Genomic DNA, 13,592 nt, shown 5'->3' with positions numbered 1-13,592 from the left:
TTATGAAGTCCTCTAAGACATTGTTAAATATACTCGTTTATTTATCCTCAAAGTGAATTATCAAACCATAAGCTTACGCAATTCCTTCGAATCATTGAACATTCCAAATCTGATCACACAACACCTTCGGAAGTATATCACTTTAACCTTAGTACCATCTCTAAAATCCAATGACACCAACTACTGACATGAGGAACTACGCAATAGTCAACACATAAGTGAGAGAGAATGGAATGAATCGACAAAAATCAGAACGGACCAAGTACGCACGATAGAGATTCAAGAAGTGAAGATTTTTCTTAAAAGTCACAATAGCCTCTTGAAGATAAGTAGAGACGTCTCTGTACCGATCCTCGAGACTCTATTTAGACTCGGTTTATATACACGTGAGATCTATGAACCTGGGGCTCTGATACCATTTTGTCACGACCCAAAAATGGACGTGATGACACCCGTCTTATCCCACCAAGACAAGTCAGCCTAAAACTCAACTATTACAATAAAATGCGGAAAATTACTACAATATATATGGAATGTTATTTATTATATTTCCAAATTTTCTCTTGTAAAAACTCCTCATATCAACTATAAAAGCTTCTCTTTGTTCCTTAATTTTTCATCTGCATTTTCGATTCTTTCTATACATGGCCTCACTTTGAAGATCATATTTTAGCTTTCTTTTATGTTGTCCCAAAAAATATATATAGAAAAGGGGAATAAGACGACAACACAATGCCAATTATGTCGGCTTGTGTTGCCTGCTTATTCTCCTCTCTAGTGCTTATTCTGTTTTTTTTTTGTGGGCTCCATTTATATTATATTTACATTTTATATTTATATTTATAAACTTTAACTTCTACACCTTTCTTAAATTAATATAATATAGGTATTTTATCACAATTTTATATAAGTTAATATATTTTTTAAGATTTATTAGAAATGATTTGTGGATTAAGTAATTAATGTTGAGGGTAAGACATGAAAAAATTATCTTGATATGCTGAAAGTGAAAAACTATTTTTAATATAATGGACAAATTAAAGTAAATGAACGAAATATTTGAACGCTTTCTGCTAATTTTCAATGAGAAGATACACTCAAAAATTGGAAGGATATTTTTTTTTTGTTGTTGTAGCAACTATGATGTTTATTGGTTGACATTAAGAAACAAAAAGTTACTTGTGTGGTGATCATTTTTTCACTTCTAAGTATCAGTATGACTAAAAAAAATGATTCACATTTTTTTTATGATATATTTCTCTTTAATCAATTATTAGTGTTTGACCGTGAAAATTTGAAATGTAATTTGAAGTTGTGTTTCAAATTGAAAGAATTTTTACTATAGCTTATTTTCTAACTCACTTTTATAAATAATACTATAGCTTATTTTCTAACTCACTTTTATAAATGATATACTACACTCAAGTATCTTGTGGCATGCTTATTTGTTTTAGTATTTCGTGTATCTGTTTTAGTGTTTCGTGTATCGGTATTTAGAAAAAAAAGTAAATTATTTCTATGATACTTCTATTTGTCTAAGAGTTTCGATTACTTTTCTTCAATCAATTTAAAGTTGTAACTATAACCTGAACATATGAAATAAAATTCAGTTTTAGTTGTAACTATAACCTGGACATATGAGATAAAAGTTTAGTTTTTAATTTACAAGTATGAACTGATAGTGATGAGAAGTAGTCCATCTAAATTTTTGGGCCCGTGCCTTGCACAGACATCACATATATGTGGTAGAAGTAGATATATTGGAAACTAGGCTTCGTGTGAATGTGGATAAACATTGCCTTTTTTATAAATTTTTTTCAAACAACCATTAGTATTTGAGCAATTTGTTTTATTTAAAAAAATATTAAATATATTTTTCAAAAGTGCTTTTAGAAAATACTTTTGGGGAAACCCTTTTTTTTTTTAACAAAACAACTTCAGCTATTACCAAATTCACTTATTTTTCTCCCATAATTTTGGTCAAACACTTCACTTTTCTTCATTTTGAAAGTAAGCACCTTTAAAAGTAAGCACTTTTAAAAGACGACGACGAAAGTATTTCTTCAATTCAAATTTATTTGGCTTACTTTCAATTCTAATGCATTCATTAGATCATAAAATTTAAAAGTATTATTAAGTTTTGTTAATTTAGTATGAATTATAATATAATCCAAATAATTATAAATGAAAAAAGTAAATATTAATAATCTTTCAAAAAACTTTATCCAAGTTAAAGAGTAGAAAGACAAAAACTTGATCAAAGTTAAAGAGTAGAAAGACCCATAGACTAAATTCAAGTAAAACGTTTTAAAATAGGTATGAAGATGAAGTAGATTAGTGAGGAACCGAAAGAAGTAATCAACAAATGATATGATAATCGAACGAAAAAGATTACAAGAGGTAATCAAAGAAAGAAGTAATATGGATGAATGAAGACACTCATTTTTCATTTGAATGAATAACAAGACTCTGTTTGAATGATATATGTTTCTCAGTACAGAAATACGTATCTAAAATTCAATCCAATTTGACTTGAGTATTCATCATTTCTTCAACTTCTAACTCCATTTCACGATGCATCAAAATTGTTATCTAGCTGCAGTCAACAATTAATGAAGAGAAAAGGAAATCATTCAGAAACAGGGGAACTAATAATGAAGAGAGAAGAAGAAGCATATATGTATGTATGTATACATACCATATATAATTGAATAAGAAGCAGGCAAGAAGCACGATTAAGATGAAAGTGATGAGAACAAGACTCCAATTGACGATGCTAATCCCTCTCATAAACCTTCTGCGGCGGACCTTATCTACATCAACATCAGCATAAGCCCTATAGATGAGATGAACTGGAGTGTAATTCAGACGAACATCCAAGTTGGATTTTCTCCGTGCTTCAAACGTAGTGCCGTTTGCAGGTTGATATGGATTAGCTGATGCCAAGAAGACGAGATTAAATTGACTTTGATTCCGAGATTCAAGCATTTCAGTTCCCCCATTGTTGGAATTTCTCAATGGAGCTTTGTACTCTGTTTTCTCTTGTAATGATTTCACAAATATACGATCTAAATGGGTTTCGTTCAGATAGCTATCAAAGTTCTCCCTAGTTTCTCTTAGCCTCATCATCCTTCTTACTGTAAAAACATTCAAATCAAAGATTCGTAACTCCATCAAGAAAATCAAAAAAAGAAGAAGAGAAAACAGAGATATGAAGATGTCATGCTTACCAAGAATACTGGAGTAAATCAAAAGGTAGAGTAAGAAGAGAAGTGTAACGTTGGAAACGATAACAGAGACCCGTAAAGCCATTTTCATGAATGTTAGTTCTTAAGCTTTTCTTCTTCTTCTTCTGTAAATTTTGTATCTCTCAAGAAGAAGAAGAAGAAGCAAAAATCAGTTACTTATGTAAATAAAATTCAATTTGTTAAAAAGACGGCATTGGCTTTTCACGTGCCAAGATTTTGTTAAAATCAGTTATAAATTGCATTACCATATGTAGCCAATTATATTAAATAACTTCTTTTAAAAAATGTAGATGGTACGAGTTGATTGTCCAATCCTCGTAAATAAATGTATATTTATTTGTTTATTTTAGGAAATTAAGAAAATTTTATTATTTTAGTCGTCTGTACTATCATATAAGTGTATTCAAATTGCTTGAAAGCTGCACAACTGAAGTGTTTTTGACATGATATATAATGTTGTTCAATCTGAAATTTAATATGAATTTAGTATACATATAACCTGTTGTTATGCGATAATCTTTTGATTCACATGTAAAAATTAACTTTGCATGAGAGCCTCTTTTTAGATGTAGTTATCAATGGTAACTGCTTGAACACTTAAAGCCGAGGTAATTCAAAACTGAAGTCAGATAAAGTCTTCATTAATGTATTTTGATAGATCTTATGCTCAACTTGGTGACTATGTTATATGAATCAGCCACACGGATTCAATTTATTTGTACATTACCACTATTTTGTAATTTACGGAAAACTTAAAGTTCATCACAACAAAATAAATATTGAGCCCGTGCGACTCCCACTAGTTTTTTTTTTATATATAAGAAGAGGGAATAACCAAGCACCACACTGTCAAAATGTGTGCTTGGTGATGTTGAGGGTAATTGTGTCATTTCACATAACAACTTTTTTATGTTCTGCTAGACACGTAAACTTTCATTTATCTATGAATGCTAAGCTTCATGTAAAGTGACTCTTCTCCAAAAACTTTTCTATCCAGATCGCTAGCTTTCCATCTCATCTTGTTCTTAATTTTGCACTAAAGTGGTGTTGGGTTATGGGCCTTTTTCCCTTCCTATGTGGATAAATAAAAGCCCAATTTGGACCAACCCATTTTTGTCCATAGGCCCATTCTTATGAGGCAAATATAAGCCTATTTAGGTCTTATTTTCATATACACAGAGAGTTTTTCAGCAGCCAAAAAGAGAGAAAGAGAGCAGTTTTCGCAGTCAAAATTCAGCCGTAACAGCCAACTTCAAATTGCGATTCCTGCTTCGTTTCTTGTCCGATTGAGCTGATTTTTGGACAGCATATTATCTTCATCTCAATCTTTGATTAGGAACTGACAGAGTTGGATTTGGTGGCCTGCAGCTTCAGTTTTTCTGTCGGGAACAGTAGCTGCGAAATTGGTGATTTTGCTCCTTTAATTCTCTAGATTTGGTGCAATCTTATTTTGTTGTTGCTCGTTGTTTGGCACTTGTTTTGTGGCCAATTTTGGAGAACAATATTGTAACTCTTGGTGATTATAGTGGAGCTTTTGGTCCCGTGGTTTTTTACTCTTCACATCGAAGGGTTTTCCACGTAAATCTTGGTGTCTTGTGTGATTGGTTTATTATTGCCTTGTTATATTTGTTTGGTTGAATTACTTGCTGCCTTACTATCATATTGCTTGTGGTTGTTTGTCTTCTCTTGGTTCAAATCGAAAAGGGAAAGTATAGACTTGGGTATTCTTCCGCTGTTATCCTGTCAGGCATTCTTTGTTAGTGCCTTGTCTTTCCCAACAAAGTGGTATCAGAGCATTGGTTATTGTTGATTGTCGTTTTGAATGATGGAGGCAAATATGAGCAAAATGGTGTGTTTAAATGGTAGTAACTATCATATTTGGAAAGGCAAGATGAAAGATCTTCTATTTGTCAAGAAGATGCATTTACCTGTGTTTGCTTCTAATAAGCCTCAGTCTTTGAATGATGAAGAATGAGAATTTGAGCATCTGCAGGTTTGTGGCTATATTAGACAATGGGTTGAAGATAATGTTAGAAATCATATTGTGAATGAGACACATGCCAAAAGTTTGTGGGACAAGCTCGAGACACTTTATGCTTCGAAGACTGGCAACAACAAGTTGTTCCTATTGAAACAATTAATGAATATCAGGTATAAAGAGGGCACTCCTATTTCTGATCATATTAATGATTTTCAGGGTGTTCTTGACCAGCTGTCCGGAATGGGTGTAAAGTTTGATGATGAGATACAGGGACTTTGGCTTCTTAATACTCTGCCAGACTCTTGGGAAACTCTTCGAGTTTCTTTGACTAATTCTGCTCCCAGTGGTGTTGTAACCATGGAATATACTAAGAGTGGTGTCTTGAATGAAGAAATGAGAAGAAGATCTCAAGCCTCATCTTCTTCAGCTTCACACTCCGATGTTTTGGTTACTGAAGATAGGGGGAGAAACAAGTCCAGAGGTCAGAATGATAGAGGTAAAAGTAGAAGCAAGTCAAAGTCTAAATACAAGAATATTACATGTGACTATTGCCACAAGAATGGGCATATCATGAAATATTGTTACAAGCACAAGAGAGATATGAGACAACAAAAGAGAGAAGGCGATAATGAAAATCGTGTTGCTGTTGTTGCTAATGATGATCTTCTTGTTTCTTGTGATGCAAATGCCATTAATCTTGTTCGTGATGAGTCTAGCTGGTTTGTGGATTCTGGTGCTACTTCTCATGTCACGCCAAAGAAGGAATTATTTTCTTCTTATACTCCAGGTAATTTTGGAACGTTGAAAATGGGCAATAATCATGAAGTTGAAGTTATTGGCATTGGGACAGTTTGTTTGGAAAGTAACAATGGTTCCAAACTAGTTCTCAATAATGTCAAGCATGCTCCAGATGTTCGCTTGAATTTGATTTCTGTGGGATATCTTGATGATGAGGGTTATGTTAATACACTTGGTGTTGGCCAGTGGAAGCTTACTAGAGGTTTGATGGTTGTGGCCCGTGGTGACAAGTTGTCTAACTTGTATGTATTTCAGGGCTCCATGTCCAGAGACTCGGTAAATTTGGTGGAGAATGATACTTCATCAGAGTTATGGCATAGAAGGCTGAGTCATATGAGCGAGAAGGGGATTGATAGTTTGGCTAAGAAAAATTTGCTTTCTGGAGTGAAACAAGCAAAGTTGAAGAAATGTGTTCATTGCTTAGCCGGTAAACAGAAAAGAGTTTCTTTTCAGAGTCATCCGCCTTCAAGAAAGCTTGATTTGCTGGAGTTGGTACATTCTGATTTGTGTGGTCCTTTTAAGGTAAGATCTCATGGTGGTGCACTTTACTTTGTGACTTTTATTGATGATCATTCTCGCAAACTCTGGGTATTTCCTTTGAAGTCCAAGGATCAAGTACTTGATGTGTTCAAGAGTTTTCAGGCCTTGGTTGAAAGACAAACAGGGAAGACATTGAAATGCATCCGCTCAGATAATGGTGGTGAGTATATTGGTCCTTTTGATAGATATTGCAGAGAGCAGGGTATTAGGCATCAGAAAACTCCTCCAAAGACTCCTCAGTTAAATGGTTTAGCAGAGAGGATGAACAGAACTCTAGTTGAGAGGGTTAGATGTATGCTTTCAGATGCTAAGCTGTCAGATTCCTTTTGGGCAGAAGCACTTAATACTGCTGCTTATGTTATCAATTTATCTCCTGCTGTTGCTTTAGATGGTGATGTCCCTGACAGAGTTTGGACTGGTAAGAATGTTTCTTATGATCATCTTAGAGTCTTTGGGTGTAAAGCCTTTGTACATGTTCCTAAGGATGAAAGGTCAAAGTTGGATGTTAAAACTAGGCAGTGTATCTTCATTGGTTATGGTCAAGATGAATTTGGCTATCGTTTCTATGATCCTGTTGAGAAGAAACTTGTTAGAAGCCGTGATGTTGTGTTCTTTGAAGACCAAACAATTGAAGATTTTGACAAAGCTGACAAGGCTGATTTTCAGAGTAGTGAGAGCTTAGTTGATGTTGATCCAGTTCCTTTGACTATTGCACCGGAAGAAAATCTTCATAATGATGAAAATCAAGTTGATAATGAAGATGGTGATCATGTTCAGAATGACCGGCATGATGTTGTTGATGCTCCAGTGCAAGATGATGTGGTTGTCCAACAACCAATTATAGATGCTCCAGAGAGTTCTCTCAGACGATCTAGTAGAGAGAGAATTCCTTCATCTCGTTATTCTCCCAATGAGTATGTACTCTTGACTGACGGGGGAGAACCTGAGAGTCTTGATGAGGCCATGGAAAGTGAAGAAAAAGAAAGGTGGTTTGATGCTATGGAAGATGAGATTAAATCCTTGCATGATAATCATACCTTTGATTTGGTTAAGTTACCTAAAGACAGAAAAGCTTTGAAAAACAGGTGGGTTTTTCGGGTGAAACATGAAGATGGTAATCCAGTTCCACGGTACAAAGCTAGATTAGTTGTCAAGGGATTTAATCAGAAAAGGGGAGTTGATTTTGATGAGATATTCTCTCCAGTTGTGAAGATGTCATCCATTCGTGTGGTTCTAGGCTTGGCTGCAAGTCTAGATTTAGAGGTTGAGCAAATGGATGTTAAAACTGCTTTCCTCCATGGTGACTTAGATGAAGAAATTTATATGGAGCAACCGGAAGGTTTTGAAGTCAAGGGTAAAGAGAATTATGTTTGCAAATTGAAGAAGAGCTTGTATGGTTTGAAACAAGCTCCCAGGCAGTGGTACAGGAAGTTTGGTTCTTTTATGAGTCAGCAGGGCTTCAAGAAGACTTCTTCAGACCATTGTGTTTTTGTGCAAAAGTTCTCTGATGGTGACTTTATTATTGTGTTGCTTTATGTTGATGACATGCTTGTTGTTGGTCATAATACTTGCAGGATTCAGAAGTTGAAGCAAGAGTTGAGTAAGTCTTTTGCTATGAAAGACTTAGGACCAGCAAGGCAGATTCTTGGCATGCAGATTGTCCGTGATAGAAAGGCCAAGAAATTGGTATTATCACAAGAGAAGTACATTCAGAAAGTACTTCGCAGATTCAGCATGGACAAAGCTAAGGTTGTCAGTACACCTTTAGCTATGCACTTCAAATTGAGCACGAAACAGTGTCCTTCTAGTGATGATGAGAAGGAAGATATGAAGAAAGTTCCTTATGCTTCAGCTGTTGGTAGTTTGATGTATGCGATGGTTTGTACAAGACCGGATATTGCTCACGCTGTTGGAGTTGTTAGCCGTTTTCTTTCTAATCCGGGAAGAGAACATTGGAATGCTGTGAAGTGGGTTATGAGATATCTCTGTGGCACTTCTAGTCTGAGTTTGTGTTTTGGTACAGGGAAGCCTATTCTTTGTGGTTATACTGATTCAGACATGGCTGGTGATGTTGATACTCGCAAGTCTACTTCAGGGTACTTGGTTACTTTTGCAGGGGGAGCTGTGTCTTGGCAATCTAGGTTGCAAAAATGTGTTGCTCTATCTACTACAGAAGCTGAGCTTATTGCTGTCGTTGAAGCTTGTAAAGAATTGCTTTGGATGAAGAGATTCTTGGGGGAACTTGGTTGTGCTCAAGAGAGGTATGTGCTTTATTGTGACAGTCAAAGTGCTATACATCTTGGCAAGAATTCTACGTTCCATGGTCGGTCTAAACACATTGATGTGAGATACCATTGGATTCGAGATGTGTTGGATTCTAAGTTGCTTGAGCTTGAAAAGATTCATACAAATGACAATGGTTCCGATATGATGACTAAAGCTTTGCCAAGAGGGAAGTTTGAAGATTGTTGCATGGTCGCCGGGATGGCGGTCTCCTCCACATAGTCGTGAGGGGGAGAATTGTTGGGTTATGGCCCTTTTTCCCTTCCTATGTGGATAAATAAAAGTCCAATTTGGACCAACCCATTTTTGCCCATAGGCCCATTCTTATGAGGCAAATATAAGCCTATTTAGGTCTTATTTTCATATACACAGAGAGTTTTTTTAGCAGCCAAAAAGAGAGAAAGAGAGCAGTTTTCGCAGTCAAAATTCAGCCCTAACAGCCAACTTCAAATTGCGATTCCCGCTTCGTTTCTTGTCCGATTGAGCTGATTTTTGGACAGCATATTATCTTCATCTCAATCTTTGATTAGGAACTGACAGAGTTGGATTTGGTGGCCTGCAGCTTCAGTTTTTCTGTCGTGAATAGTAGCTGCGAAATTGGTGATTTTGCTCCTTTAATTCTCAAGATTTGGTGCAATCTTATTTTGTTGTTGCTCGTTGTTTGGCACTTGTTTTGTGGCCAATTTTGGAGAAAAATATTGTAACTCTTGGTGATTATAGTGGAGCTTTTGGTCCCGTGGTTTTTTACTCTTCACATCGAAGGGTTTTCCACGTAAATCTTGGTGTCTTGTGTGATTGGTTTACTATTGCCTTGTTATATTTGTTTGGTTGAATTAGTTGTGCCTTACTATCATATTGCTTGTGGTTGTTTGTCTTCTCTTGGTTCAAATCGAAAAGGGAAAGTATAGACTTGGGTATTCTTCCGCTGTTATTCTTTCAGGCATTCTTTGTTAGTGCCTTGTCTTTCCCAACAAGTGGATTCTAGAACTTCTCCTTATTTATGTAAGTCAACTCTTGATTTGTGGCAAATGAACTGGCCTTTTAACCCTATAATTGTGTTTTATACTATTTGTTTTGTATTTCGTCTGTTTTGCTTCAGAATTTCATTTGTTGACCTACAATTCTTGCTCATTTAGTACTATTTTGTCTGCTAAATGTGCCCTATTCATGTTTTTATTTGGTTACTTCATTTCGACTTGTTCATCAATTATGTTATAGAAAAAACAAAATTCAATACTTCTTTTTCCATATATATTTTCCTCTGTGACATTCTCATTCTTTAAGTTTATGTTATCATAGGCAGAAATAAGATTGTTTATCTCTTTTTTTCTCTCCTTTGTGACTTTACCAATATGAGTTTCTATACTATAACTCAATAAATAAAATATCAGATTTTATAGGATAGTCGGCCTTATGTTGCCTTATCAAGAGTCAACAGTTCAACCTTAGTGCTTTTAGGAAAATTACTTTTGGGAAACCCTTTCCCCCCCCCTTTTTTTAACAAAACAATTCCTGCTATTAGCGAATTCACTTATTTTTCCCTAAAAATTTTGGTCAAATACTTCACCTTTTTTTTTCTTTTAAAAGAGAAGTAAGCACTTTCAAAAAGAAAAAGAAAACACTTTGTTAGAATGTCCGCGTCCACTATCAGTCAATGGACCAGGTCCCTTGACACACAAATAAGGATATAACAGAAAGTAAATGTAGTTTAACAACAGAGGAGTTTTACGTGAAAACCTCCTTGCTCAAGGGAGTAAAACCACGACTTGTCGCGCAGGATTTTCACAACCGTTTCACTAATCTTCACAAGCAAAAGTAAACAGGTTACACAAATGTGAGAAAAAAATTGTTAATCTCACCAACAAGCAATAATTCTATTGCTTGATGAGCCTAAGTAGATGTTATTCTACCCACAAAGCTATCACTCTAGACAACTTAGAATTTTCTAAGCAACACAACAGTTACCCACTAAATTAGTTCAACTAACTAACTTAGAATTTCAAATCAAACCACACTGATTCCTTTATAGATTTAGGATTAGTTTACAATGTAAGACCGAAAGAATATATTCTCAAACAACTACACAATATACGCCTGAGTTTAGGTTGTTCTTAAATGATTCTTCTCCTTGATTTTCTTAAGCCTTTGCAAGAGTTCTTGAATGTGTTTTTTCAAGTTGCAAAAACTAAAGAGCAATGCGTGGAAAGATGACAGTTTATAGACAAGCCACTTTCTTTAAACCCCTACCATTGGTTGGAAAGGTCTGACGTTTCTGACGCAGTTGGGAACTGTGCACCAACTTTCAGTACTTTCTCCAGCTGGCAGTCAATGAACTATTCAAGTTGAGAACCGGATACCTTCACAAGGTCCCTGAGTTTGTTACATCATCAAAACTACAAATAACATTTTCCCCTTTTTTGATGATGACAAACAATACTCAAGACTCCACTCCAGCATCAGGACAAGTCCCGCCTGAAGTACTTATCCACCCTCCTAGCACAAAATCGAAACCAAAAGAGAACACAATATACACTGCACTAGTTGTATTCCCCCTCACAAACATGTCTAACCACAACAACCAGTTAAAATTCCCCCTTTTGGCATCATAAAAAAGAGATACAGTAAACCAACAGTATCAATAATAATATCAGAGAAGATCAAAGCCTTATGACAATCAAACATAAAAGAAAGCATTTGACAAGAGATATCAGCTAGAACACCAGGGGAATAATATAAATAGCGTTTCAAAATTAACATTCAATACATTAACAGCAAACTGAAATACAAGGACGAGAAGATAAGACACACAAAGAATACACGGAAAGATTATGGGATGGACTATGAAGGGGGTGGCTGATGGGAAATAGACTGAATGATGAGAGTAAGTCTAGCATTAGCATCATCATTATCCTTGATTGTTTTTTCTTGTAAAGCAATAACTTTGGCCCTCAGTTCTGCATTTTCCCTTTCCAGGGCTTGAACCACAGCTGTACCAGGTCCCTCTGTCTGCGCAGCGAGTAGCTCGGCCTTATGAATAGCAATTTCAGCATCCTTGCCACTCAGCCTCATAGTTAGTCCTTCAACTTCATGCTTGAGTTGGTCCTGGTATTCAATGAGTTGAGCCATTTTGCTCTTGGGATTTCCTTTCCCTTCAATGAACTCACATTCAACCAAGGTAGTCTTTGAAAAGGCTTGCTTCACTGTACCGACCTTGCCAACACCCAGCGGAATGTTAAAGTGTTTGAATACTTCAGTGAGAAAGTATCCATATCCCATACCATGTATCCCTTTCAGCTCAATGAGAGTCTTGTACATATGTTCAAGCATGATTCCTGGAAGATTCAGAAGTTCGAACTTGCACAACAATTTCATCACATACAAATCGGTATAAGTTGCCGAGGCCCTCTTTTCAGTTCGAGGGTGGATAGTTTTGTTGAAAAATTCAAGAACTAATTGATACTCACTTTTCATCACTTTCATAAACAACCCTGCACATTTTTTAGTAGGAAGATTCGAACACAGTGTCACAAATTCAACAGAACACGTTTTCCCTACCACAGACCTGGTACCATCTCGAGGTACCCTAAGATTTTTTCCCAAAAGAGGCTCATCAAGGTGAGAAAATCAATGTCAATTTACTCTGGTATTGACACTTTCATCTTCCTGAAATTTAATGTTATAGTAAAATTCTCGCACTTCCTCTTCATGAAGAATGGGAGATTTTTGGTTGAAGAGATGTATCCAAGACTGAATCTCAACCATGTCATGAAGTGAGTCCATTCCAGGACGATTAATTATCCTCATGTCAAAAACCCTTCCAGCCAGTACAGACTGCTTCCTCATATTGTCAACAGTCTCTTGTTTGTTGACCTGCTCTTCAATTTTCCCTTGTGTACCAGGTCCCTGTGACCTTTTCTCTTTCCTTTAGTAGTCTCCTCTGTGGATTTTGTTTGCTCAGCTCTCTTGGTTCCTCTTGGTTTTGTCTTTCCTGACCTCTTTTTCCTGTATCCTTTTTCAGTCTCTTCAGCAGACACATCTATCACACCAGACTCAGACATTTTAAAATTGGACACTTTGAAAGTTTTAGCACTCTGGTTTTCTGCTGTAGACTTAGCACTGGCTTTCAGAGCATCATCCATCATCTTATTGGCATCAGATTTAGTAGTAGGTCTCCTTTTAGACACTTCCCCCACCACTTTCTCTTTTCCCTTTTTAGATGCACTTACATCTCTTCTTTCAACTTTCCACTGTATAGATTGTTCATCACCTGCTGAGTCAGAGGAATCGGAGGATGGATATCTCCCGAAATCTGGAGTTCTATCAAAGATAGGTTGGGTCTCTCTGATATCTTCATTATGAAAAGGTTCACTTTCCTCAACCCTCACTTCCTCTCGCATCATAGCAAGACTTTCAATTACCAATTCTTCACTCCCAGCAAGAATGTTCGACTCAGAAGTTTTGTTCCTTGGCAAATCTCCTTCGAAAAGAGCATATGAAAACATTTCATGATGGGGACCTGGTCCAGTAGGAACATTTGAACTGTTTAGATCTATAGAATGAAAAGGGTTTTCGAGATTATCTAAGGGAGAACTTGTTGGAAGATTAGATCTTGACCCTTTGGATGACGGAGAATAGAAAGCAATTGGTTCGATCTCACTAAGTGCCGTAAGCATTTGCTTAGAAGGAGACGAAGGGTCAGACATTTTATCAAGAAGAAGAATAGAGTAGCAGTAGTGGAGAAT

At 36.1% G+C, this 13,592-nt stretch overlaps 1 protein-coding gene across 1 annotated transcript; it reads right to left on the bottom strand.

Annotated features, from left to right (window-relative positions):
* Positions 1 to 2,435: 2,435 nt before the first annotated feature.
* On the bottom strand, positions 2,436 to 3,366 carry LOC107022478. The gene is made up of 3 exons (XM_015223083.2): positions 3,231 to 3,366; positions 2,699 to 3,137; positions 2,436 to 2,596 (listed from the first exon to the last, which is right to left on the bottom strand). Exons 1-3 carry the CDS (start codon positions 3,316 to 3,318, stop codon positions 2,593 to 2,595), a joined length of 531 nt encoding a protein of 176 aa, XP_015078569.1. The 5' UTR covers positions 3,319 to 3,366; the 3' UTR covers positions 2,436 to 2,592.
* Between the last annotated feature and the right edge of the window lie 10,226 nt (positions 3,367 to 13,592).

This window comes from Solanum pennellii, chromosome 1 (assembly GCF_001406875.1).
Source record: "Solanum pennellii chromosome 1, SPENNV200".
Lineage (NCBI taxonomy): Eukaryota > Viridiplantae > Streptophyta > Magnoliopsida > Solanales > Solanaceae > Solanum > Solanum pennellii.
Note: the sequence above shows the minus strand (reverse complement) of the source record. Positions and strands in the feature narration are given on the sequence as shown.

Coding starts and splice junctions, on each gene's coding strand:
- LOC107022478 (XM_015223083.2), bottom strand. CDS start 3,318: ATGAAAATGGCTTTACGGGTCTCTGTTATCGTTTCCAACGTTACACTT. Junction 3,138..3,230: donor GATTTACTCCAGTATTCTTG/GTAAGCATGACA, acceptor ATGTTTTTACAG/TAAGAAGGATGATGAGGCTA.